Source organism: Desmodus rotundus, chromosome 7 (assembly GCF_022682495.2).
Source record: "Desmodus rotundus isolate HL8 chromosome 7, HLdesRot8A.1, whole genome shotgun sequence".
In the NCBI taxonomy this organism is placed as follows: domain Eukaryota; kingdom Metazoa; phylum Chordata; class Mammalia; order Chiroptera; family Phyllostomidae; genus Desmodus; species Desmodus rotundus.
This window is the reverse complement of record NC_071393.1, coordinates 12818852-12845096: the sequence shown is the minus strand read 5'-3', so window position 1 is coordinate 12845096 and position 26245 is coordinate 12818852. Positions and strand designations below refer to the sequence as shown.

At 53.2% G+C, this 26245-nt stretch overlaps 1 protein-coding gene across 1 annotated transcript; it reads left to right on the top strand.

Moving 5' to 3' along the window:
• Positions 1-163: 163 nt before the first annotated feature.
• Positions 164-24967, top strand: GGT5 (gamma-glutamyltransferase 5). Its single transcript, XM_024567173.4, has 12 exons — positions 164-1002; positions 15163-15293; positions 15570-15665; positions 16185-16380; positions 16955-17112; positions 17609-17755; positions 18635-18771; positions 19111-19301; positions 19726-19832; positions 20044-20162; positions 20296-20406; positions 21401-24967. Exons 1-12 carry the CDS (start codon positions 830-832, stop codon positions 21545-21547), a joined length of 1713 nt encoding a protein of 570 aa, XP_024422941.1. The 5' UTR covers positions 164-829; the 3' UTR covers positions 21548-24967.
• Positions 24968-26245: the final 1278 nt, after the last annotated feature.

The window sequence follows — 26245 nt, the reverse complement described above, 5'->3', positions numbered from 1 at the left end:
GGACCTTTGTTCTGTGGTCCCTGCATCCTGGCCTCTGCCTGCCCAGGATGGCTGGGGAGAGGAAGGGGAATGTCCCACCCCTGACCCTGCCTACCCCCTCTCGCCGCTCCCCCCCAGCCATGTCCCTGCTTCCTGGAGGGTGGCCTGGCCCTGGCCCAGGAATGCACTCCGGTTTCTGGTTGAGCAATGTCACTGGGACGTGGGGGTGGAGGTAGGGTGGGAGGAGGCACCCGCAGCCCTCACCACCCCACGAAGCAGCCGTGGGAACCAGCCTATGGGAAAGCCTGCTGCAGCGGGCGGACAGGGAAGGCGGTTGTATCCTCAAGGCTTGCTGGGAACGGCAGCGAGGGAGTTAACTGCCACCACTTGCTCCTCTAGAAGGAAAAATTCCCCATGAACGCAGTGGCCTTCCTGGCCTCATTCCAGGGCCAAGAGCAGGAGCTGAAAACCGGAGTTCAGGCGTGCGACCAGCTCTTCTGCTGTAGCAAGCACTCGAGGAGGACAGTTGTCCCACCGCCACGAGTGTCTGTCCACACACCCACCTGTCTGCTCGGTTGTCCACTGTTCGTCTGTTAACCTGTCTGTCTGTCCTTCTGTAATCCTGCCTTTGTCCAGTGGTCTATCTGACCATCCTTCTCTTGCTATCTTCTCTCTAGCTGTCTGGCCTGCCTATCAATCTGTCTGTCTGACTCTGGCCCCATCTGTTTATCTGTCTTATCACCTGTAAGTCCCTCTGTGAATTGTCTTGTCCGTTCAGCCACGCAGCTCTCTGTGCATCTGTCTGCCCACCAGCCTCCCCTTTCCAGCCTCCTCCCGGGGCTGCAGAGCCATGGCCCAGGGCTATGGGGTCACGCTGGGCGTGGTGCTTCTAGGGCTGGGCCTGGCCCTGGCCATCATCGTGCCTGCCGTGGTCCTCTCTCGCTATTACTCCCCCTGTGGCCCCCAGGCCTTTGCCCATGCTGCGGTCGCTGCTGACTCCAAGGTCTGCTCGGACATTGGACGGTGAGTACAGGGTGAGCCGCGGCTTGTCCCCCCACCTGGAAGTACTGTGACCAGTGGCAAGAGTGTGGAGAAGGTGCATTTGTAATGTGCCGGCACTCGGGGGCCACGTGGGTTTGGGCTCTAGCAAGGAAGCAGCCTCTGGGCCTTTGCACAATGCAGGCAGCAGGCATGTGCATAGGGCGGATGGGCGTTCAGGGACAATGAGAGCGTTGGCAGTGAAGATGTGGTATGTGACTCTGTTCCTAGTTTCAGGAGTCAGGAGGCTCAGCAAAGGCACTGCAGCGTCACTGGTCTAGCCCAGGCTGGTTTCAGTGACCAGTGCTGCCCCCCGCTCAGAGAGGTCACGCCAGTTCCCCAAGGCTGGGTCTTCTTGCAGGGGCATGGGCGAGGGGGTGTGGGGCCCCGTATATGAGTATTGGTCTGCTGGGGTGCACTCAGTTCTGTCCAGGGCCGGTATCCCACCCTGGCCTGGGACCTGGGAAACCCACCACTGCTGGAACCACACCCGCACGGCCTCACCTCCCTGTGTCAGGGCCTGGAGCTGGGCCAGTAGTGGGCGGAGTGATGTTTTGCCGTTTGGCGGGCCGGGTCCAGTGGGGCAATGGAGAGGGACCCCAGCTGGTGTTTGTGACTCTCTTCCAGGAAGCCCAGCCCAAGGGAGGCTTCTGCTGACCCCTGGGGTTGGACAGGGCAGGATTCCCCTCCCGCCCACACCCCCTCCCTGCCTGCTGGGTCTGCTTCCTGGAACCTCTGCCTCATGGGCTGCTGTCAGCATCAGGCTTGGTTTGTGAGCCGAAAGGGGCTGTCCCAGAGCAAGGACAAGGGGCAGTTACGGCCAAGTCCCAGCCCAAGGCGCCACTGGGCAGACGGTGTCCGTTCCCACTTTGTCCCAGCGTCGCCCCGCCAGCGTGCTTTCTTCTTCTGTCTCATTCATTCACCTTTTCATTCATTCCTCCCTCCGTCTGCCCGTCTGTCCCTGACCTCCCCACTCCTGACCTAGTCCTCTGGGCTCTTCTCAGGGCTTTCTGTCCTCTGCCTCAGGACTCCTCATAGGACGGAAGTGGCTGAGGGTGGCAGCTTGGGGCAAGTGGGGAGCAGGCTGCTTCATCTCCCCAGGGGCCTCCCAGGGGACGGGAAGGGAGTGGGCCCCTGCGTGCTCACAAGAACACACAGAGGTGCCGCGCCCACCCGTTGCAGAGATGCAAACCCAGTCAGGGGCTTCAGGCAGCAGGCACCACCGAGGGGGACAAAGCCCCCCTCCCCCGAGTGGGGGCTGCTGCCACGTATCTCTGAGGGGGTCTGGGCCTGCCGGGCCTCCCTGGGTCTTGCCTGGCGTCTCCGTGACGTGCCCTGCTGTGCCCATGGGGGTCTGGGCATGAGGTCTCGGTGCTCCGAAGGACCCTTCGCGAGGAGAGCAGATGCGGCTTCTCCCCAGTGTCTGTGTACTTGTCCACTTCCTGTTCTTGTTTTAAGAAGCTGGACATGGGAGAGCGCCTGGAGCTGGCCCAGCCACTGTGGTTCCAGGGGGTCGCCGAGCCCTGTCGGTCTGGGAGCTTACTGACCCTGCTGTTGCAGGGTCTCACAGAGGCCACAGACCACAGACCACAGACCACAGCCCCTCTCCCTCCTCCCTCCTACCCCCACTTCCCCACCATCTTCTCGTCTTACCAGCAGGGACCCCCAAACCAATCTCCTTCTAACCTTTTAGGCTTCCTCCTTTCCCACTGGGACTTGTGCCGCAGCCCGAACCCCTAGGGGAGGGTTCCTCAGGTTCGCCCAGCCCCACGCCTCGTGGACACACAGCCGACGCACAGTGACATGGGGTCTCGTCCCCTCTGGCCTGTCATCTTCCAGCGTCTTCCAGGCTCCGTGCTCCCTCCACGGGGGCCGCTCAGAAATGGCTGTCCTCACACCACGTCCTCAGAGGGTGGAGGGCTCACTGCTTCTCCCTGAACCCAGTGGGTTCATGGCTCTGCTTGGCTTACGAGGAGACTAGGCCTGCCCAGGGGGCCCCTGCCTGGTGTCACAGAGTGAGTGGGCCTGGCTGGGACCACCGTTCCCTGCTGCCCTGCTGTGGTGGAGACCCTCCAGGGCTGCTGAGGAGTGGGGCCTCCCCACAGTCCCCCACCCCACGCCCTGAGCCTCCGTGCCTACCCAGCCTCTTGGCACAAAATATTCAAAGTGATGAAAAGCAAGGACCTGCAACCAAGATTACTCTCTCCAGCAAAGCTATCATTTGGAATTGAAGGACAGATAAAGAGTTTCCCAGAAAGTCTTTATTATATATATATATATATTTGCATATACACGAATATGTAATATATATTATGTATGTACACACACACTCATATAATATGTATCATATTTCAGAATAATAGCCATTGCATTGCTGTACTGAAGTGATGGGTATAATGCTGTATATTATAACCATCACTTCTAGTCTTTTTAAAAATATGTTTTATTGATGATGCTATTACAGTTGTCCCATCCCCCCTTTATTCCTCTCCACCCTGCACACCCCCTCCCACCCACATCCTCCCTCCTTAGTTCATGTCCATGGGTCGTACATATAAGTTCCTTAGCTTCTCTGTTTCCTACACTGTTCTTAACCTCTCCCTGTCTATTTTGTGCCTACCATTTATGCTTCTTATTCCCTGTACCTTTTCCCCCATTCTACCCAGTTCTCGGCTGATAACCCTGCATGTGATCTCCATTTCTGTGATTCTGTTCCTGTTCTAGTTGTTTGCTTAGTTTGTTTTTGTTTTTTTAGGTTCAGTTGTTGATAGTTGTGAGTTTGTTGTCATTTTACTGTTTATAGTTTTGATCTTCTTCCATTTCTTAGATAAGTCCCTTTAACATTTCATATAATAAGAGCTTGGTGATGATGAACTCCTTTAACTTGACCTGATCTGGGAAGCACTTTATCTGCCCTTCTATTCTAAATGATAGCTTTGCTGCATAGAGTGATCTTGGATGTAGGTCCTTGCCTTTCATGACTTGGAATACTTTTTTCCAGCTCCTCTTGCCTGCAAGGTTTCTTTGGAGAAATCAGCTGACAGTCTTATGGGCAGTCCTTTGTAGGTAACTGTCTCCTTTTCTCTTGTTGCTTTTAAGATTCTCTCCTTCTCTTTAATCTTGGGTAATGCGATTATGATGTGCCTTGCTGTGTGCTTCCTTGCGTCCAGCTTCTTTGGGACTCTCTGAGCTTCCTGGAGTTCCTAGAAGCCTATTTCCTTTGCCAGATTGGGGAAGTTCTCCATTATTTTTTCAAAAGTTTTCAATTTCTTGCTCTTTCTCTTCTCCTTCTGGCACCCCTATGATTTGGATGTTGGAATATTTAAAGTTGTCCCGGAAGTTCCTAAGCCTCTCCTCATTTTTTTGCATTTTTGTTTCTTCTTTCTGTTTTGGTCGAATGTTTATTTCTTTCTTGTGGTCCAAACCGTTGATTTGAGTCCCAGTTTCCTTCCCTTCACTGCTGGTTCCCTGTATATTTTGCTTTATTTCACTTTGGGTAGCCTTCACTTTTCCCTCTATTTTGCAACCATACTCAACCAATTCTGTGAGCATCCTGATTACCAGTGTTTTGAACTCTGCATCAGATATGTTGGGTATCTCTTCATTGCTTAGTTGTATTTTTTCTGGAGCTTTGATCTGTTCTTTCATTTGGTCCATTTTTTTTGTCTTAGCACGCCTGTTACGTAAAGGGGCGGAGCCTTAGGTGTTCCCCAGGGTGGGGTAATACGTCACTACGCTGTGGGGGAGGGGTCCGAGAGGGAACAGTGCCGTTTGCTCCACTCTCTGCCAGCTTTCGGTTATGTCCTCCACTACCTACAAGCAAATTGGGCCCTTCTGGTGCTGACTCCTGAATGGGTAGGTTTATGTACGCTCTAGGCCCCTGTGGGTCTCTCCAATGAACTCTCCTGTGAGGCTCCAATGGAACTCCTGGGAGTTTCTCCTGCTGCTGCCTCAACCCCCACAGGTGTTTTCAGTCAGAGGTTTTGAGGCTTTGTTCCCCCCCACTGGCATCCTGGGTTGTGTTGTCTGCCTTGCTCCCCAGTTGTTCCCCCTGGATTATCTGCATGCGGATGTGGGACTGCCCGCTCCGCCAGCCGCTGCCTCACCCGGGTCCTCCCCACCCTGGCTGCCCATCTCTGTCCCTCCTACACGTCTGGATGAAAGCTTCTTCTTTAACTACTTGGTTGTCGGACTTCCATACCGTTCAATTTTCTTGTTGTTTTTTGTTTTTAAATTTGTTGTCCTTCTTTTGGTTGTGGGAGGAGGCATGGTGTATCTACCTACAACTCCATCTAGGCTGGAAGTCCATTTTGAGTCTTAATTATACATTCAAATATATATTTCAATCTTAGTCCAGAGGGGAGGGGGGAGGGGACAGTGGGAAGAAGGGTTTTCAGGAACTACTATAAAGGACACACGGATAAAACCAAGGGGGAGGGTGGAAGCAAGGGAGGGAGGTGGGTTTGGCTGGGGTTGCGGGGGAGAGGAGGGGAGAAAATGCAGACAACTGTAATTGAACAACAATAACATAATTTAAAAAAAAGCAGACCAATTCTTAGGCTAAAGTCTTTGCAGTTATTTTGGTTGTCTTAAGTTTGTTTTTTATTAGGTGCCTCAGGAAGTATTTGTGGGGGGAAATACTCCCCCACATGAGTTCTCACATGTTTATAGTAGTCTGTAGGCCGTGTAGGTGACGGTCAGTTTAGCTGGATGTAAAACCCCTGGCTCACATTTTCCTTCCTTGAATGTGTGATTGGAACACTCCATTGGCTGCAGCATAAAGCACCGGTGTTGGGTGGTCTGAGGACCATCTGATTTTCTTCCTCCTATAAGAGACCTACTGTATTTTTCAGACTATAAGACACACATTTTTCCCTCCAAATTTGGGAGGAAAATGGGGGCGCGTCTTAGAGTCGAATGCAGCTTACCTGGCTTGCTACGGGATTTCTGCTTTAAAGGATGTTTTAAATATTTTACCACATTTTTTTGCTTCAAAACTTTTTTTCCTATTTTCCTCCTCTAAAACCTAGGTTCATCTTATGGTCCGAAAAATGCGGTAGTCTTTCTACGTAGATGCCCAGTTATTAATTTTGTATTAAAGTCCAATTAGTTTATTAGAATATGGCTCTGTGTTGTCTATTCTAAATTGATTTTACCTTGCCGTGGAGTATGCTTCAATATAGTGTTGTTGTTTTTTTTATCAGACAAGTTTTCTTGAATTATAGTTTTTATTACTTATTCTGTTCCTATTATTTATTCTGACTCCTATTAAGTATATGTTTGATCTTCTTTGCCCATTTTCTATATCTGTATTTTAAAATCTTTTAACCTTTTTTTGATTAAAATATATTTCCCCCTTTCCAACTTATCTTTCATTTAAGGTATTTCTCTTAAGGTATCTGTATTTATCCTTATTTAGCTTTCATTTCTGAGAAAGTTTTCTTATTTAGAAACATTTTTCAATTCCAGTGGACATTCAATATTATATTAGTTTCAGCTGTACAGCACAGCGGACAGACGTTGATGTAACTTACAAAGTGATTTCCTAGTGAGTCTGGTGCCCACCTGACCCCATGCATGGTTATTACCATATTATTCACTGTATTTCCTAAGCTATACTTTACACCCCCTTTTTGTAACTGCCAATTTGTACTTCTTTTTAAAATTTTTTTTTATTTATTTTACTTTTAGAAGGAAGGGAGCAGGAGGGAGAAAGAGAGGGAGAGAAACATCAGTGTGCAAGAGAAATATTGATTGGTTGCCTCTCACACCCCCCCCAGCCAGGGACCTGGTCCACAACCCAGGCATGTGCCCTGACCAGGAATCAAACCGGTGACCTTTTGGTTCACAGGCCCAGGCCGGCACTGAATCCAAGGAGCCACACCAGCCAGGGGCTCAATCTGTACTTCTTAGTCCACAGGTGGCAAACACAAGCCCCACAGGTGGAATCCGGCCCTCCACCTTGTTTTATCCAGCCCGGAACCTTGTTTCTACCCTGAGGCAGCGCCAAGCTCCTTGCCCCTAGTTAAGGAGTAGTTACATGTATACAGTCCTAAAATTACATTCGGCCCTTTGAAGGCAACCGCGAGGCTGATGTGGCCCCCGGTGAAAGTGAGTTTGACACCCCTGTCTCAGTCCCCTCACCTTTTTCACCCAACTACCCCCGCCCGCCTTCCACCTCGCACACCTGTTTGTTCGCTGTATCTGTGAGTCCACCTCTGTCTGGCTTGTTTGTTTAGTTTGGTTTTTGGATTCCACACGTAAGTGAAATGATATGGTATTTGTCCTTCTCTGTCCAACATATTTCACTTAGCCCGATACCCTCTAGGTCCATCCATGCTGTCACAAACGGTAAGACTTCATTCTTTTCCATGGCTGAGTAACATTCCATTGTATCCATACAGGGTGGGGCAAAAGCAGTTTTACATTGTTCATATAGAAAATAGCACACTGATTAATAAATAATAATGAACTCTGTGTGTTGTGTACTCAGAACTGCGAACATACTGCAAACTCTTCTGTGGACTCCTTTTACTCATTTGTCTTTCGGGTGGAGGGTTTGATCCGTTGACAGTGAACAGAACTATTGATAGATATGTAGGTATTGCCATTTGGTTAGTTTTCTGATTACTTTTGTAGTTTTTCTCCATTTCTTTCTTATTCTCCTGCTCTTTTCTCTTCTATGTTGATAACCCCTGTAGTGTGTTTTGGATTCCTTTTTCTTTATATGTTGACAGCGGTCCGTTTTATGTCGCTGGTTCTTTAAGGTCAAACGCCTTCTGTGATCACTAACATGTTTGCTCACCCCCTCCACATTTGCATTTTCTTTCCCTTTTTTGTGTGTGTTTGTGAGTATCCCTTAATCTACTGTTGTGATTACGCATGAACTTTCCACTTTTGCCTTTGAACCTCTGTGCTCGCTTTGTAGCTGGTCGATACACCGCTTTTATTAGGGGTTTGCTTTTGTCATTCAGAGACTTTTCTCTCTGCAATATTTTCTTATGTGTTTGATTTTTCCTTTTGCTTCTTGAAGAATCCCTCTAACATTTCTTGGGATGCTGGTTTGATGGTGATGAACTCCCCCAGCTTTTTCTTGTCTGAGATCTGGAAATATTTTCTATTTTGCTCCCTTCTTTCCTCAGTTCTGTAATTTCATTTTTTCAGTTTTAATATTTTCCAGTCACCTTACTTTAGGATTTTTTCCAATTCTGAGGTATGCTGTTTTTTTCACAGATTTTTTTAATTTTTAAAAATGTAGTTTAGCACATTTTGAAATTCTCAGCTGCAGTGTGCTTTGTGGGTTTACTTTCTGGCGTGCCTCCGTGGGACATTATCCTGCCCCTTCTCACCTTTTTTTTTTTTCTATAACAACTTTGTAGGGGGTGTGACTTCAGTACCTTTTATTGTTCATGTTTAAGCAAGATGAATTTTCCTGTACTTTGAGGATGGAAGCTGGGTCAAAGTAGCTTTTATAGCTTCTTGATTTAAAAGATACAAATGGCCTCCTACTTTCCACATGTGTCTTCTCAAATCACTTCCTTGTGGTCACCTCCACAACTTTAAGAAGAACTTGAACTCTTCTCCTTCAGCGGCCCCTGTTGTTTCTGTCCTGCTCAGTTTGACCTCTGCTCCGAGCAGCTTCTCCTCCGTGCAAATCTCTGCCCTGGAGGAGAGCGCTTGGTCACTTGTTTGGGGAGTTCTCAGGACCCGGAACTCTGCGGCATCAGTCGACCCTTTTACTCACCCATAAGCTGGAGGCAGCAAAACGCAGTCCCTAATTCCGAGCCGGGGTGCTCGCATTGATTGGCCTTCCAGGCTTATCTGTGGGGGGTGGGAGTTCTCCAGGACTCTTGCCTTCCCTCCCCTTTCTCCACTGAAACCCCCACAATTCTAATGTATGGCATTTTCATTACACCAGGTTCAAAATGATTTCTAGTTTGCATTGTAATGCCGCCTTTGTTTCATGGGGTCCGTATTAGTGCTCTCCTTGATTTCCGTATATATGGGGATTTTCTAATCAGTTTGTCCGGTTTACGTTCTTTGAAAGTGGTTGAGACTTACTTTGAGGTCCAGCAAATGATCAATTTCTATAAACATTTAATGTGTTCTGGAAAAGAATGTGTATTCAACTGCACGATCGTTGAGCGTGGCGTTCTCTACGCGTCCATTCGGCCAGGTCACCGTAACGCTGTCGGGCAAATCTTCGACAGCCTCCCTGGTTTTTTCTGCTTATTGAGTCAGCTGCTGAGGGGAGTGCGCTCCAGTCCTGCGCTATGTGATTTGTCTCTTGCTTCTTTTCATCCTGCCAGTGTTTGCTTTATATATTTTAAACTGTTCAGTGTACACATGTAGGGTGTTAGGTCTTTCTGTTGAATTGAGCTTTTATAATAATAATGTAGCCCTCATTAGCTCTAATAATACTTTTCTTCTTAAAGTCTACTTTGCCTAAAATTAGTGTCGTTACATAAGCTTTGCCGATTAGTGTTTGCATGCTGTATTTTTTGGGTCATTTCACCCCCTATGTCTCTTAATCTATTTTCTGAATATTCTATCCTTTTTCTCGCTGTAGTTACATTTGGTATTTGTAGAGAATAAATCTTTCTTGCATCTGTGTATAACCTATTGTTAATACTGTTGGTACTGAGCTCCTAATTCCATATTTTATGATCTCATGTCATCTGTTGACATTTTTAATTTTATCTTTTATATCCTTGAATGTGGTTATTTCTTTATTTTCTTCAGGTTTATATATTTATATTTTATAAAGATTTTATTTATTTATTTTCAGAGAGAGGGGAAGGGAGGGAGGAAGGGAGGGAGAGAGGCATCAGTTGGCTGCCTCTCGCACACCCCCGACGAGGGACCTGGCCCGCAACCCAGAAATTTGCCCTGACTGGGAATTGAACTGGCAACCTTTCTCTTCCTGGAGCAAAGCCCAGCCCACCGAGCCGCGCCAGTCAGGGCTTGAATGGGGTTATTTAAAGCCTGTGGTCGGACTGTTTCACAATCTGGAGACCCTGTGGGTCTTGTTCTTCAGGTCTGTGCTTTCCCTTGCGCTCTGTTTGCCCCGTATTCCTTCCTTGTTTGCCTGGTTGCCTTTCATTTAGCACCAGAAAGTGTGTATCAAATTTGTTTAAGATAATTTTTAGAACTAATTGGAGGCCTAACATACCAATATTCTGGAATCACCTTAATCTCAGTTGAGATTGACTGGAGATGATGTGCTTGGAAGGGCGGGTCTCCTTCCTGTTGACTGTGGTTCCTGGAGTCAGAACCCATTTCCACGTGCGGTTTGCCAGCCCGTCCAGCTCACAGACACGCAAGGATGTCAAAACCACTGGACCTCCCAGCCACCTCTCCCAGGACCAGCAATTACCTTGAGGAGATAGCGTCTCCAAATACCAGGCTCACCTCTCCTCCAGGCCTGTATTTCTTCCCTTCCTCCGATGCCTTTATAAGTGGGTATTTTCTATATGTCTGGCTTTTTCGCTGTCTACGGGAAGTCTGACTGATTAGGTAGGTCTCCCATTACTGATGTCTGATTTACATTTTGACAGACTATGTTTTAAAGGATAAGGGAGCAAGGCGATGCAGCCTCCATGTGGGAGACAATTGCAGTAACCCAGGTGAGGGGTGCTGGTTGTGCAGGTGATGAGAGGGGATCTGAATCAGAGTATATTTTGAAGGTATAACTAACTGGCAGGATTTTGCTAGTGGATTGGTGTGGGGCAGGGGCCATCACCCATCAAGGGTGACTCCCAGGTTTATGGCCTAGGCAAAGGAGAAAATTGGTGTGTCCTTTTCTAAGGCAGAGAAGACTAGGAGAGAAGCCATTTGAGGGGCAGGGACGTAAAAAGTTCAGTTGAGGTCACGTGAAGTGTGAAATGCCTGCTAGACACCCAGGGGAGGCGTCTGGTGCATGGATGGGGATAGAGTCTGGAATTTAGAGGAGGGGGCTGGGCTAGAGATAAAATTTGGGGATCGTCAGCATAAAGGTTACAGTTTAAACTCTGAGCTGGATAAGCAAATCCAGGAGAGGACACAACTGCCCGAGGACAGAGGACTGAGCCTGGGGCCTCTGGTATCGCCAGGTGGGGGCTGTGGGAGGGGAACCAGAGCACAGCAGGTGAGGCACGTCTCCGGGAGCCTGAGGCAGAAAACGCTCCAGGGGGAAGGAGCAATAGGTCAGGAGAGATGAGGTCTTTGTCTGCGATGGAAACTTTAAAATATTTTTCTTAGTTTGTCTTGACTTTATGGTGTTTTCTTCTTATTGAAAGAAATTGTGTTTCTCTGTGCCTGCGTGTAACGGTCTTAGTTATTTCATGCTTCTGGCTTCGTGCCCTCTTTCCCATTCCAAGATCTCCTGAGTCCCTGTGTTGGCCCAGAGCAGGGACTTGTGGCTCAGGGGAGGGTGTGAATGCAGGAGGGAGTGGCCGAGCCGAGGGGCTTGAGCTGAGGGAGATGCTGGGGTCAGAGGTCCCATGGGGTGCAGGTGGACAGGGACCTGGGTCCACTCCCTCTCTGAGCTCTGGTTCCCCAGTCTGTACCTGGGGTTTAAATGCTGGCTTCCCAGAGGTTCTGGGGAGGATTCCTGGGTATAAGGGAAGAGGCAGCCCCTGGTGAGCTGGGCAGGGCTGTGTCCCAGGGATAAGGTCATTTCCCATACAGGCCAGTATGACTGCACCTCGAAGCTTCAGGGTCTCCCTCCTTGCTGCCCATGGATAGATGGGGAGACTGAGGCCAGAGAGCATTCCCATGGACACTGGGCTCTGGGAGGAGTTGTGGGACCCATCAGCCCAAGCCCCAAGACCTGATGGCAGGGAAGGATCCTGGGGTCACTTGAAAAAGTCCAATCTTTTTTTTAAATTGTATGACATTTGTTTTCTTTGGCTTATTTCAGAAAAATAAAATTATTTATCACATAGTTTGTGTTCTTCTGCCAGTGTTTCTAGGTAGACCGCCTTCAGTAAACTTTGTGCTTATATAATTCTTTTCTTCTTTTTTAATTATATTTTATTGATTATGCATTCGCTACAGTCCCGACTTTTACCCCGCTGCCCCCCTCCATACCTTTGTTCAGGTTCATGGTCATGCACGGAAGTTCTTTGGCCTGTCCGTTTCACGTCCTGCTGCACTGTACTTCACATCCCGTGACTATTCTGTCACCACCAATTTGTGCTTCTCAATCCCTTCGCCTTTTCACCCAGTCCCCCAACCCCCCTCCCATCCGGCTGCCATCCGACTGCTCTCCATATGTGCACTTTTGCTCCTGTTCTGCTTGTTTGCTTAGTTTGTCTTTTAGATCCAATTGTTGATAGATATGTATTTATTGCCATTTTATTGCTCATAGTTTTGATCTTCTTTTTCTTAAATAAGTCCTTTTAACATTTTATATAAAAATGGTTTGGTGACGATGAACTCCTTTAGTTTTTTCTCGTCTGGGAAGCTCTTTAACTGCCTTTCAATTGCTGGGTAGACTAATTTTGATTGTAGGTCTTTGCTTTTCATCACTTTGAATATTCCTTGCCAGTCTCTTCTAGCTGCAAAGTTTCTGTTGAGAAATCAGCTGACAGTCTTCTGGGAACTCCCTTGTAGGTAACTACCTACTTTTCTTTTGCTGCTTTTAAGATTCTCTCTTTATCTTTAACCTTTGGCATTTTGATTATGATGTGTCTTGGAGTGGGCCTTTTTGGGTTCATCTTGTTTTGGATTCTCTGTGCTTCCTGGACTTGTGTGTCTATTTCCTTCACCAAATTAGGGAAGTTTTCTTTCATTATTTTTTTCAAAAAGACTTCCAATTTCTTGCTCTTTCTCTTCTCCTTCTGGCACCCCTATGATGGCGAATGTTGATAAGCTTGGAATTGTCCCAGGGGGCCATTATACTATCCTTATTTTTTGGATTCTTTTTTCTTCTTGTTGTTCTGGTTGGTTGTTTTTTGCTTCCTTATGTTCCAAATCATTGATATGATTCTTAGCTTCATCCACTCCACTGTTAATTCTCTGTAAATTGTTCTTTATTTCAATTAGTGGGTCCTTTATTTCTGTCTGTATCTTTTTTATGCTGCTGAGGTCCTCACTAAGTTCCTTGAGCATCCTTATAACCAGTGTTTTGAACTCTGCATCTGAAAGATTGCTTAACTCTATTTTGTGTAGCTCTTTTCCTGGCATTCTTTTCTGTTCTTTCATTGGGGCCGTATTTCTTGTCTCCTCATTTTGGCAGCCTCCCTGTGTTTGTTTCTATGTGAGTGTAGAGCTGTTAAGACTCCCTGTCTTGGTAGCACGACCTAATGTAGTAGGTGTCCTGTAGGGTCCAGTGGCACACCCTCCCCTATCACCCAAGCTGGGTACTCAAGGTGTGCCCATTGTGTGGGCTGAGTACACCCTCCTCTTGTAGTTGAGCCTTGATTGCTGTTGGCAGGTCAATGGGAGGGATTTACCCAGGCCAGTCAGCTGCCAGGACTGGCTGTGACCACTGACCACCAACCTCTGCCCTCCATGGAGGGTCAGCTGTGCTGGGGCCCACTCTACAGAGCAGGGCTTACTTCAGCAGGGCTGGGATACCCCCTTGTGTCCTGTCTGGGGCCACTTGGCATAAGCTATAAAGCAATCAGCAGCTGGCTGCTTCTTGTGATGGGCTTGGAAGCACCCTAGGGAGGCCAGGCTGTGAACCAAGGCCTGCTGCTGCTACTGGAAGCATGTGCCAAGACAAGTCATTTCTGTGGAAAAGCCATCGTTAACACTTGGGTGGGTCCCTAAGTGGGTGGGGCAGATTCTCAGGGAACCACCAGAGCGAGGCAAATGCTGTGAGCCAGGTTTCGGGGTCTCAGGTAAGGTACATGCCGCGCTCTGTGGCATGCGGGCTTAGAAAAGGAGCAATCGCTTCTATCAGCAGTTCTGTCTTGGAGAACGCTGTCCCCAAGCTCTCACCCTGATGCCAGACGCTTCAGTTCCTCCTCGTGTGCCACTGGTGCCTCTCAAGCTCCTGCCCTGGTGCTGGAGCTCAGAGGGCGTGAGTCTGAGTAAGTCTGTGCATGGGCCCTTTAAGAGGAACTGCCTGGGACTCCAGAAGTTTCTTCCACTGACTCAATATCCGCTGGTTTTACAGTTAGAAGCCACAGGGACTTATCTTCCTGGCACTGGAACCCTGGGCTGGGGGGCCCCTGAGATATTCCTCCAGATTTTCATTGGCCACATGTGGGTGTGGGGCCAGCCCATTCTGCGTCTCCTACCAGTCTGGATGGATGTGGTTGCTTCTTTAATTCCGTGGTTGCAGGATCTCCATTCAACCTGGTTTCTGCTGGTTTGGAGTGATGGCTGTTCTATAGTTCAGTTATAATTTTCACGTGGTTGTGCGAGGAGGTGAGCTGTGTTTGCCTGGGCCGCCATCTTGGAGATCTAGCTCTTCTACCATCCCTTATTAATGTCAATTTGGAGAAGTTTCACACTATGGCAGTCACGTCCAAGTTTCCATAGTTGCAGGCAGAGGTTCGAGCCCTAGCCCCACAAGAGCAGAGCAAGGCTGACGGGCCAGACACAGAAGGTCAGCAGGGTGGAAAGCCCCGGGGGCCTAGCAACGGGCCACACCGGAGAAACAAGGACCTCACCCCCGGGCTAACCTTTCCTCCTTTAGCAAGTCCACAGGTCATGCAGTTCGGCCCCTCTCCTTCATACATAGAAGACACTCAGGAAAAGAGATTTCCTCCAAAAAAGTCCAGTCTTAAGGGGGCTGAGTTCGTGTGTCCCTAGGGAGATGGGTAATGGTGGCTGCCTGGGCTGGGCTCCTGGGACTGCAGGGAGGGACCGAGGGGCTGGCCCAGGCCTGGTCCTGCCTGCCGCAGATGGGCCAGTGCTGCTGGGAGGACCGAGGGGTAAGTGGCAAGAGAAGAACTTGGCATATCGAGAAGCACCTTATATGTGGCAAGGGGCCGCGCCCCTGGCACCGCAGTGTGTGATCTGTAGAGTCCTGTGTACCCGTGAGGGGCTGGACTTGACGGAGCAGCCAGGTCTGTTCTCTGATGGTTTGGTGGCAAAAGACAGGCCACCCGCCTGTCACTGTTCCCCAGGGATTGCCAGCTGAGCAAGCCAGGTGGAGAGGTCGGGGCACAGGAGCCAGGCCCCTCCCTCACTCTGTGCCATGCCTTCCAGAGCCATCCTTCAGCAGCAGGGCTCACCCGTGGATGCCACCATCGCAGCTCTCGTCTGCACCGGCGTTGTCAACCCCCAGAGCATGGGCCTGGGCGGAGGGGTCATCTTCACCATCTACAATGCGACCACAGGTGCGTCCGTGTGGGACCCCCATGGGGAGGATGGGCTTGTCCACAAGCACAGGTATCTGCCCATGCCCCTTCCTGGGTCTTCTTGGGGCCCCTGCTATCTCCCCACCCCTGCCTCACCTTCATGGCAGGTCCTATCCTAAGTAGAGGATCCTCAGAGAGTTGAATCTCAATTCACAACACAGGGAGGGAAACCTAGGGTGAGGGACGTCCGAGGAGGACCTGGCTGAGCAGCCACAGGAGTGTTCCTGATTGCTTTCTCCCCCACCCTGACTCCAGGGAAGGTGGAGGTCATCAATGCCAGGGAGATGGTGCCCGCCAGCCATGACCCGGGTCTGCTGGACCAGTGTGAACACACCCAACCACTGGGCACAGGTGAGGCCCCTGGAAGGTGGGATCCCCACTGGCACTGACTGGAACACCCCATGAAGGGGTGGCAGGCTTCATGGACAAGCTGAGACACTTTGGCAGCAGGGGACAGCAGTTGGGGGATGGGGAGCTCCCACAGAGGTCCTAACCTGCTGGAGTTGGGGGAGTAACAGGGGGGAAGAGCTCTCTGAGTAGGGAGGGGGCACCTAAACAGAGGCACTAGCCCAGGCAAAGGCTGGGGGATTCAGTGGAGAGGGGTGTGGGGCTGAGGGAGTCCTGGGGCCGGTCTGTGCTGTGGACTTTGCACAGAGGGCAGTGGGCAGCCAGGGGAGTTCAGTGGGGGGGTGGGGGGACATAGTCAGGAGTGGGTTCCAGAAAACCCACTTGGGCTGCCACAGCCGGGGAGCAAGGCTGGTGGGGTCCAGTGTGGGGGTGGTGGAGAGCCCGGGGCAGGCCTGGAGCCATGGGCTGAAGGCCAAATGGGAGGAGTGTGGGGTTAGGTCATGACGCCGCCGTGCCCTGCAGGGACCCTGTGGATAGGCGTGCCCGGGGAGCTCCGTGGTTATGCCGAGGCCCACCGCCGCCATGGCCGCCTGCCCTGGGCGCAGCTGTTCCAGCCCACCATCGAGCTGCTCCGCAGGGACTACCGCACACCCCCTGTCCTGAGTCAGTTCCTGAACAACAGCTTACTTCGCCGTTTCTTGTTGGCCTCCTCCCTGAGGTGAGTGGCTACCCCGGGCGGGGGTTGGGTGCAGGGACCCTTTCTCAGCTCCTGGGTTCAGGCCTCGGTCTGTCTGAGCCCGGCCCCCATCCCATTTCCACCTGAGCCCCTGGAAGACTCTGGGCTCCGTGTGGCAAAACCTAGTAGGAGGGGCTCAGGCTGGAGGGAGTTTGTGCCCAAGTGATAGGATTCCAAGGCCATGGATTCAGGCTCTGCCAATGCCCTCTAGCTCTGCCCTCCTTCTCACTCTCTCTTGGCTGGCAGGATGGCTTTGGCCACTCCCTTGCCCACCTCACCAGCCTGCCGGCCAGGTCCTCCTGGGAGTGTGGGGAGGACAGGCCCTGGGTGGGCACAGGCCTGACTGGGGAGTGCATCCTCCTTGGGCAGGGTGATGAGGGAGGTGAGAGGTGCCCACCCCACCCAATCCTAGAGAACCCGTCCCCTCGATGTCCACCCCAGCCCCTCAGGACCCCGGACCAGGCTGCTCCCGTGTAGGGCCCCAAGGACCCTGAGAGGGCCCTGCAGGCTGCCCTCTGGGCCCTGGGCCAACCCTGACGCTGCCCCCCACACCCAGGCAGCTCTTCTTCAATGGGACAGATCCCCTGCAGCCTCAGGACCCTTTCCCCTGGCCTGCGTTGGCTAACACCCTGGAGACAGTGGCCAGGGAAGGTGCAGAGGTCTTCTACACAGGGAGGCTGGGCCAGACGCTACTGGAGGACATCGCCAAGGAAGGTGAGCCACACCAAAGCCCAAAGCCCCCGCCTAGCCCGAGAAAGTGCCAGGCCCTGGTCATGGCTCTTGAGGGCCTGGAGGAAGTGCCGCTGTTCCCAGGGCATGGAGAGGCTGTGTGCCACGGCCAGTCGCAGTGACCCTGCTATCCTGGCCCTCAAGGAGTCCCCATAGTTTAGGACCACAGAGGAATTATTGGTGGCCATGGGGTCCATGGGGGGGCCCTGGGCCTGGAGCTGGCAACCCTCACGGTCTCCCTGAGGCCAGCTTGCCTCTCCCACCTTCCCCTCATTCCCTCCACCTGCCTGCTCTGGCCCCTGCCCACCTGGCCCCCACCTGGCCCTAGAGCAGAGCCCTGATGCCACTGCTCACAGAACTACCCTCACCTCTCTGGGTCTAGACTGTTAGGGGACAAGGGGAGCCCCACTGTGTGACCAGTGCCTGTCACTCTCCACCTGCTTCCCCATCTGTACACAGAGGTTTCTCTGTCTCACTCCAGGCAGCCAGCTGACCATGCAGGACCTGGCATCATTCCAACCCGAGGTGGTAGACGCCCTGGCGATGCCTCTGGGGAACTACACCCTGTACTCTCCACCGCCGCCTGCAGGGGGCGCACTTCTCAGCCTCATCCTCCACGTTCTCGAAGGTGAGGCTCTAGCCCTCCTGCCCAGTCCTGCCCTGCTGGGCCCCTGAACTCCAAGCCCAGCCATGCCCTTGGGCAGTCGTTGCCTTTTCCAGCTCAGCCCCTCATCAGATGCTGAAGACAGGGCTGTGGAAAATGGGTCACAATGGGGTGCTCTAGAGCTGGCCTAGGGTCTCCACCAGAGGGTTTCCCGTCATCCACCTACTAGGAGTCCTCCCACAGGTGACGAACCCAGGGTCCAGGAGCAGGTAGGCTCCACAGGTGGAGAGCCTCCTGTCTAGTGCGCATCCTGCGGGGCTGGCCTGGCCCACAGAAGCCTGCAGGGTGGTGAGGGGTCCAGGCAGTGTCAGGGGCTGGGCTGCCCGAGGCCGTGCTTGTTTCCTGGGGCTGTGGTAACAAAAGACCCCAAACCTAGGGACTTCAAACAACAGTTACTTATGCTCTCATAGTTCTGGAGGCCAGAAATTCAAAACCAGGGGGCCAGCCAGGCCACGTCTCCTCTGGGAGCTCTGGGGGCCCCGGAGGACCCTTTCTCTGCTTCTTCCAGCTTCTGAGCCAGCCAGCGTCCCCAGGCCTGCCTCTGCGTCACGCCAGTCTCTGCCTCCGTGGCCACAGGGCCTCCTGTCCTCCTCTGTGTGTCTGGTTTGGAAGGTTACACGTGGTCACTTGTAGAGCCCTCCCCAGTTACATCCAGGATAATCCGCTCCTCTTAAGATCCTTAGTTTAATCACACATTTTGCCATATAAGGTAATATTCTCTCTGCGGCCCAGCGTGGCAGTATTCGCAGGTTCTGGGGACTAAGACGTGCACAGATCTTTTCTGGGGTGGGTCATTCAACCCACTACACAGGGTGACCCCCACCTGCACCCACCCCTGTGCAGGGTTCAACTTCTCTGCGGAGTCAGTGGCCAGTCCTGAGGGCAGTGTGGACTTGTACCATCACCTCGTGGAAACATTCAAGTTTGCCCGAGGGCTGAGGTGGCGGCTGTGGGACCCTCGAAGCCACCCAGAAGTCCAGGTGAGAGGCCAGGGCAGCCCAGGGCTCAGCATGAAGGGAGGGCTGGCCAGTGGGCACTGCGTCTGAGGAGCCTGAGAGCCTGGCCGGGTGAGGTTGGAAGACTGTGTACGTGGTTGGTTCTAGAACAGGCCAGGCCAGGGCAGGGAGGGGTCAGCAGGTCTGGGCACTGGAAGAGGCAGGTGCGAGAGGCGGCACCAAATCTCAGAGGACCTGGAGGGTGGGCAGGGTGTCGCCTGGGCTCCAGGGAGAACAGACTGGAGAGGGTCCCCCAAGGGGCCCTCTGCTCTCTGGGCCCCATCCAGCCCCCCATTTACCTTGCCAACTAACCACCCACCCCAGAATGACTCCCGGGAGCTGCTGGGGGAGGCTCTGGCCCAGCACATCCGCCAGAAGATCGATGCCCGGGGTGACCACCAGCTCAGCCACTACAACCTGGACGGGACCCAGAGCCACGGAATGGGCACAGCCCACGTGTCTGTGCTGGGGGAGGACGGCAGCGCCGTGGCTGCCACCAGCACCATCAACACCCCGTGCGTGCATGTGCCCTGCAGGCCACAGACAGGCCCACTCCTTTGCCTCCTAGACCTGAGTCCCCCACCTGGTCTCCCAATCCCTGGCCTCTTCTTGGTTGTCTCCATGGGGCAGCACCTTGCTGTTCCTGCTGTTTTTTCCTCTCTGTCAAAGGGGTTCTACACCCCTCATTTCTCTGGCCAACAAGGCTGGTGGTAGGTGGTCCTGAGCCAGGACCCACCAAGGGATGGGCTTTACCCAGGGGATGCCCTGATTGGGGCACATGGGTGGGTGTTCAGATGCAGTGCCAGGGAGAAAATGGCAGCTGTGGCATGCTGGAGGGCCGCCACTAAAATGAGGGGCTCCTGGAAGGCTGGGGAGTGGCCTTCATACCAGGTGCGGGTGACTGCAGCCTGAGCCCAGACTCCGCGTCCCCCTCCGCAGCTTTGGAGCAATGGTGTACTCACCACGCACAGGCATCCTCCTCAACAACGAACTCCTGGACCTCTGCTGGAGGCACCGGACTGACTCCCGGGGAGCCCCTCCACCTGGTGAGTGTGGGGCCCCGCTGGGGACAGAGAGGAGGTGGGCAGGGTGTGTGCTGCATAGCTGCTCCCAGAGTGGGACCCCAAGTCACCCAGCCACAGTCTGTGATGTGGTAAATGGAGACAGAGATGGAGGGGTGGTCCAGAGATGGAGGGGTGGTCCTGGAGGACGCTGGCTCGGAAGCCAGGCTGCTGGTGACACCCATCCGGCCTCCAGTTCCAGGGGAGCGGCCCCCATCATCCATGGTCCCTTCCATCTTGGTCAACACAGCGCAGGGGTCAAAGCTGGTGATCGGAGGGTCTGGTGGGGAGCTCATCATCTCTGCTGTGGCCCAGGTGAGTCTGGGGGCTCCTGGCTGGAACGTCGCCTCTCTGGGCAACCCTGCTGTCCTGCTCTCCTGGGGGCAGGGAGGGGTGGTGGGGGTGCCTGCTGCCCTCTCCCTCTCTGTACCCTCCTTCTCTCCCCCAGGCCATCGTGAACAAACTGTGGCTTGGTTTTGACCTGGGAGCAGCCATTGCAGCCCCCATCCTGCATGTGAACGACAAGGGTCAGGTGGAATATGAGCCCAATTTCAGCCAGGTGAGGCCGCGGCCCGCGCCACCTCTAGGTGGGGCGCCGCAGCGCATGCTGCTCGCAGCTCCCAGTGGGTCTCAGCTACGGAGTGTTTCCGGCCCAGCACACTTCAGTTCTGGGCACCATGAGTTGGGCAGCTCAGTGCGGGAGGCACAAGCCCGTCTCGTGGCCTCCAAGGCAGAGAATAGGGTGTTGTTGGTGCTTTTCCCAGGCAGAGCCCCTCAGCACCTCCACCCTGGCTCTGTCTATGCCTTTCCCTCCAGAAGCTAGTTTTGCTGGCTGTGACCTCTCAGATTCCTCCTCCTGATCTGTTTCCTCATGTGATTTGTAGCTTTTGTGTGCAAGTTTGTTTATGAAAGAATTTATTATTCCCATGAGGGTCTGCAGAGGAACGGAGGCATTGGGGCTGCACTGGTGCCAGCTCTTATCACCATTTCTCAGTTCTCCTGCACAAGTGGGCCCGGGAGCTGAACTCTACCCCACCTGCACCCCCGGGAAGCCTTCTTGAAGCTCCTGTGGGCTGGCAGATGCCCTTTGCTAGGTTGCTAGGACCTAATTCAAAACACTGGTGGCTTTTCAAGGCTCCAGACTTCATGCCTGGGGTCAGTTCAACCAGCTAAGGTTCAAGATCTTCAAAACCGCCTTTCCTGTTAGGAGCCCCTCCTGGCCCTAGAACACCCTACTAACCACAGAGAGAGAGGCCTGGAGCCCAAGGGGGTGGGTCAGCCCTGGGAAGCTTGGTCTGCGGGCTCTGACCGGGAATCGAACTGGTGACCTTTCCGTTTGCAGGCCAGTGCTCAATCCACTGAGCCACAGCAGCCAGGGCCTTCAGGGCCTTTAGAGTTGGAAATGTAGACTCCACATCCTCCTGTCCTCACCCCCCACCCCACCCTGTTCTGTCTTCTCAGTCGGGGTTCTCAGGTTCCAGCCTGAGCCTCGTCCGCTGTGAAGTCAGATCTAAGCTGCTCTCACCTATCAGCCGGCCTTCTTTCCTCTCCAGGAGGTGCAGCGGGGGCTCCGGCTCCGGGGCCAGAACACAAGCAGCAGGCCCTTCTTCCTGAATGTGGTCCAGGCTGTGTCCCAGGACGGGGCCTGTGTGTATGCCGCAGCGGACCCGAGGAAGTGGGGGGAGGCCTCAGGCTACTGAGGATGCTGCTCCCGAGAGCTGGCATCTGGCTCGACGTCAGGGTGTGGCCCAGGCTGGCCATGGCCGTGACTGTGAGACTGAGCATTCTACCAGGACCTGGGCCCCTCGTCTGGGGAGTCAGCCTGGGGTAGCAAGAGGTGGGATCACTGCAGCTGGGGGCTGAGCCCTCCCTCAGAGTTTCTGGTGGCCCTGCCCTGGCCCTTCTAGCCTTCCCCAGGCGTCTCCCCCAGGGCCGTGGCCCATCCTCCCCCTCTGACCCCACTCCCCAGCTGTATACCATCAGTTCAAGATTAAAGAGGAGGCCGGGCACAGCCTCATTCAGGGTTGAGGTGAGGGAAGCATCCCACTGGTCCCTATAGTCCTTTACAATTAACCACAGGGGAATTGGGGAAACCAAGGCCCAGAGGCAGCTGGGCCCACCTAGGCCACCCTTGGACAGAAGCAGCACCCCCATCACTTGCTGGGGCTCCAAAATGTGGCTGCTTGGGGCCACTTATTGGGGAGAAGGCAAGGGTAGGGCCTGGGGGCCCTTGGCCAAGGCCTGTCTCTGAGTCTTGCCTCATGTGCCAGGAAAGCATTGGCTGCAGGGAGACCTAAGACCCCAGCCCCGCCCCCAGCCCATGTTCTCACCCTTGGCACTGCTGACATTTTGGGTGATGCATTCTCTGTCGTAGGGGCTGTCCCCACATTGTAGGACGTGGAGCAGCATCCCTGGCCTCTACCCACTAGATGTAGCGGCAGCCCCCGCCCCCAACACCCAGTCACCAAATCACCCCCGATTGAGAGCCACTGCTCAGAATGAGCCCCCAAACACCGTGAATTGCTTTGCCTGCTGGCAGGTGGGCCATCCTCACATTGGGGGCATCCTCACTGGACTGACCAGACTCCACACTAATTCCTGAGTGCACTGGGGCTTCCCTTGTCACCCCAAACACTCCTTGGGGGCGTGCCTCACCTGGCAGGGCCAAGGAGCAGCACCACTTCTGAGTCATTTCTTCCCACTCTGCCCTGGAGTTGGGCCACGCAGGACGGGGCAGGCGATAGTTCTCTGGGCCTGCGGAGACAGAAGACCACAAATGGAGTGCCTCAAAACAACAGAAATCTGTTTTCTCCCAGGCTAGGACTCTGAAATCAGTCTCACTGGGCAGAAATCAAGGTGTGGGCGGGGCCGCGTTCCCCCAGGGCTCTGGGGGAGACCCCTTCTCGCCTCTTCCAGCTGCTAGGGGCTGCTGGTGTTCCCGGGCCTGTGGCCGCGTCACTCCAACCCCTCCCTTGTGGTCTTGTGGCCCCCTCCCGTGTGTGTGGAATGCCCTTCTGCTCCAGGCGAATCTAGGTGGGGAAGGCACCCTCGCTGAAGGACATACAAGCCCAGACAGAAATCTCCCCGGCGCACAGCCTTAGCTCAGTCACACAGTTGCTTTGTCATGTAAGGCAACCCCCACAGCTTCCAGGCATCGGGACGGGGACATAGGTGAGGACTGCTACTTAGTGTGCCACACAGGTGGAGAGCGGCCGACATCCCTGGTCTGGGCTTGGCTGGGAGGGAAGAGGCAGTGCTCTGGCAGATTCAGGAGAGAGGTCGGGGACCACAGCACACTCTGGGACACACTCAGGGTGCCTCAAAGCCACCAACTCTCCCAGGGTCCAGCTTTGGGAGACCGTGGTGGGGGCAGACTTTCTGCAAGGGCAGGTCTGGTTCAGGGGTCAGGGGAGGCAGAAGAGGTGGGCTTAGAGGCAGAGCAGAGGGGCTTCAGACCTGGGGGGACCCCAATATCAGAACCAGCCTCGGGGTGGCCTCACACTACACAGGCTCCCTGGCCACCGTCCCTGTGGCTCCAGACCATCAGCTGAGTGTCACAGTCAGCAGGAGTGACAGTGCTTCTACCCTGCGTCGGCCCCTTTCAGTTTAATAAAAGTTCCCGGCCCAGCTCTCGTGAGCCCGACAGGTCCCTCCCTGTGCCACCTGAGTGGGGAGGGGCTGCTTGCACCAGCCGCAGCAGTCCCGCCAGAGCCGGCGTGCTCCTGGTGCAGGCCTGTGCACAGCCCGGGCCCAGGGAGGCCGCCCTGCGCCAATGAGGCCTGAACCGGCCTGTGAAGGACTTGGCAGTCCCTCCCTGCAGTGCCTTCCAGAGTCATTCCTGTCCCCAACTGCTGGTGTCCCCCTCGTGACTCACCCTCAGCCACACCTGGGGCTGTCACCCACCTGGAGGCTCAATCACCACTTGTGAGGGCATGGGGACCCCGACCAAGGCTCTGGCCCAGGCTTCTGGAGCATCAGGCCACACGCCTACTCACCCACCTGCAGAGCACGTGGGCCCACAGGTAGCTCAGACTCAACACAGCAAACCGGGAAGCCAGTTCTAAGGCAGCGAGAAGCTCTCTGGTGTCTGCCTCGCCCCCTTCCCAGACTACTCTGCTCTCCCTGCAGCCGCATGGCTCAGCCCTGGGTCCGTCTCCTTGTCCCTCTCAGCCTCCTCACCATTGCTGCCACCTGCTTCATTCCCCACTCATGACAACGACGAGCCTTGGACAAGCATATCTGCCCCGGCCACAGGCAGCACGGAGCCCGACTGGGCTCCTGGGGCCCCGGGAAGAAGCCCACTTCTCTCTTCCCTTCTCGTCCTGCCCCGGGGGACTTGCCCAGCCCCTGCCCACACCCCACCTGGACCACCCCCCCCCAGCAAGGTATTCCCAGCCCAGCTGGCCATCTGACAGCCAGCTCCTTAAACCTGTAACACAGAGGAAATCAAAACCAAGACTGTGGTATTTTCAAAATAACACTGATGTCAGCACAGATCAGCTCCCACAGGATACAGCTAAAGCAGGGGTCAGGGGAAAATTGCCTTAAATGGTTACATTACTAAGAATCAAAATAAATAAAGCAACTAACTGAAGAAGTTAGTAAAGGGGAAATCAGAACAAACAGGAAAGCAAGAGGAAGGACACAGTAAAAGTGGAAGGAGAAAGGGATAAATTGGAACTCAGAAACAATAGGCCTTTGAAAAAAACATATGACAAGCTATTTAGCTAGCAAATCAGTAAAGATGAAGGGAGTGTGAGTACCCCAAAGAAGAAACGACAATGGGAAACAAGCTGAGGCACAGAGGAAGTTAAAATTATTATAAAAGATTACTAAGCTTTGTTCAAATAAACTTGGAAATGGTGACAAAATAAATTACTTTTTAAGATGATATAATTGTAGTACTTGGGGCATACTTATACTAAAAACGTTTTTCTGAAACTAATTGGGCATCTTATATTTTTATTTGCTAAATCTGGCAACATTCAGTTGCCAATAAATGACAACAAATTAGCAAATAAGTGACACGTGGGCCCAAGAAGGGGCAGAGATCTAGACGCGTCAATGATCATTTAAGAAACCGAGCACGTTGGCCGGCCCGGGCGGCTCCCGTGGTTGGAGCGTTGTCCTGGGTGCCGGAAGTCTGCGGGCTCGTTTCTGGCTGGGGCACGTGCCTATGTTGTGGGTCCGACCCCCTGTTGGGGTGCGTATGGGAGGCAGCTGATCAGTCTCTCATCAGTACTGATGTCTCGCTCTCTCCCTCCCCCATCCTCTCTTTCTGAAATCAATAAACACATCCTCAGGTGAGGAGTTTAAAAAAATTTGAGAGCATTGTGGAGACACTAGCCTACCTGCAGCACACGTTTAGAAAGCCCACAGGTGAAGTTTGTCCTGCCGGTTAAGCTCCCGCAGCCGAGGGCAGGAAAGAAAATGCCCACTCGGCCTCATGAAGCCAGAGCAGCGCCGACCGCAGGTCTGGTGAAGCAAAACGCAGGCCACTTGTGCTTTCGAAGCTCAGCGAAAGATCCCCAAATAAACTACCAACAAGGAGAACCCAGCAACATGTTAAAACGAACACGCGCCGTCCACCCCAGGGGAGACACACCAGCACTGCAAGGAGGGAGAGCAAGGTCCCGGGACGGTCTCCATAGAGACTGAAGACGCATTTGACAAAATTCAACACCCATTCTTGGTGAAAAAACCAAGCAACCAACAAACATACAAAAAACCCAGACCAAAAAAAAAAAAGCCCACGATGCTATTCCCTTGAATGCGTTAACCTAAAAATAAAACAAGTCTAGGTGAGAGGCAACAAGGGACCCAAAAGCAAACCGCAGTTCTGGGGGGCACTGATTCCGGCAGAAACCCGAACAGCGTTCCGGTGGGAGGCGAAGGCGGTGGGGTGTTCGTGGGGAAGGGAGGGGAGCAGTGAATGCCTGCTTTCTTGTTGTCGTTGCAAACTGGCGTTTGGGATACAAAGCCCAGGCCACGGGTTATTGTGTCCAGTTGTAACGCCCGACGTTTGAGCGGGAGACGCATGAGGCAGCCCCTCTGGGGGCAGCTCCGACTCCACTTTAAAGTGGCTCTGCTTACGTGTCTCTGTACCCGTGCTTGTGTGTCTCTCAAGACAACAGCAACGACATCGCTGTCACAACAATATGGCGTTGACTGCGGGCCGGGTGCTAGTCTATTGCTTTACGTGTGTTAATTCATTGAATTCTCCCTAATGAAGGGGAGCTATGATTATTCTGGTTTTACAGATGCCGGGACTGAAGTCCTAATGCATCAAGAGTCAGGCAGAGGAAGTGCCACAGGTGGACACCGGGCAGACAGATGGAGAAAATGGATTTTAACTCCTCCCTCACAGCACATACATAAAAATGAACTTGAGGTGCATC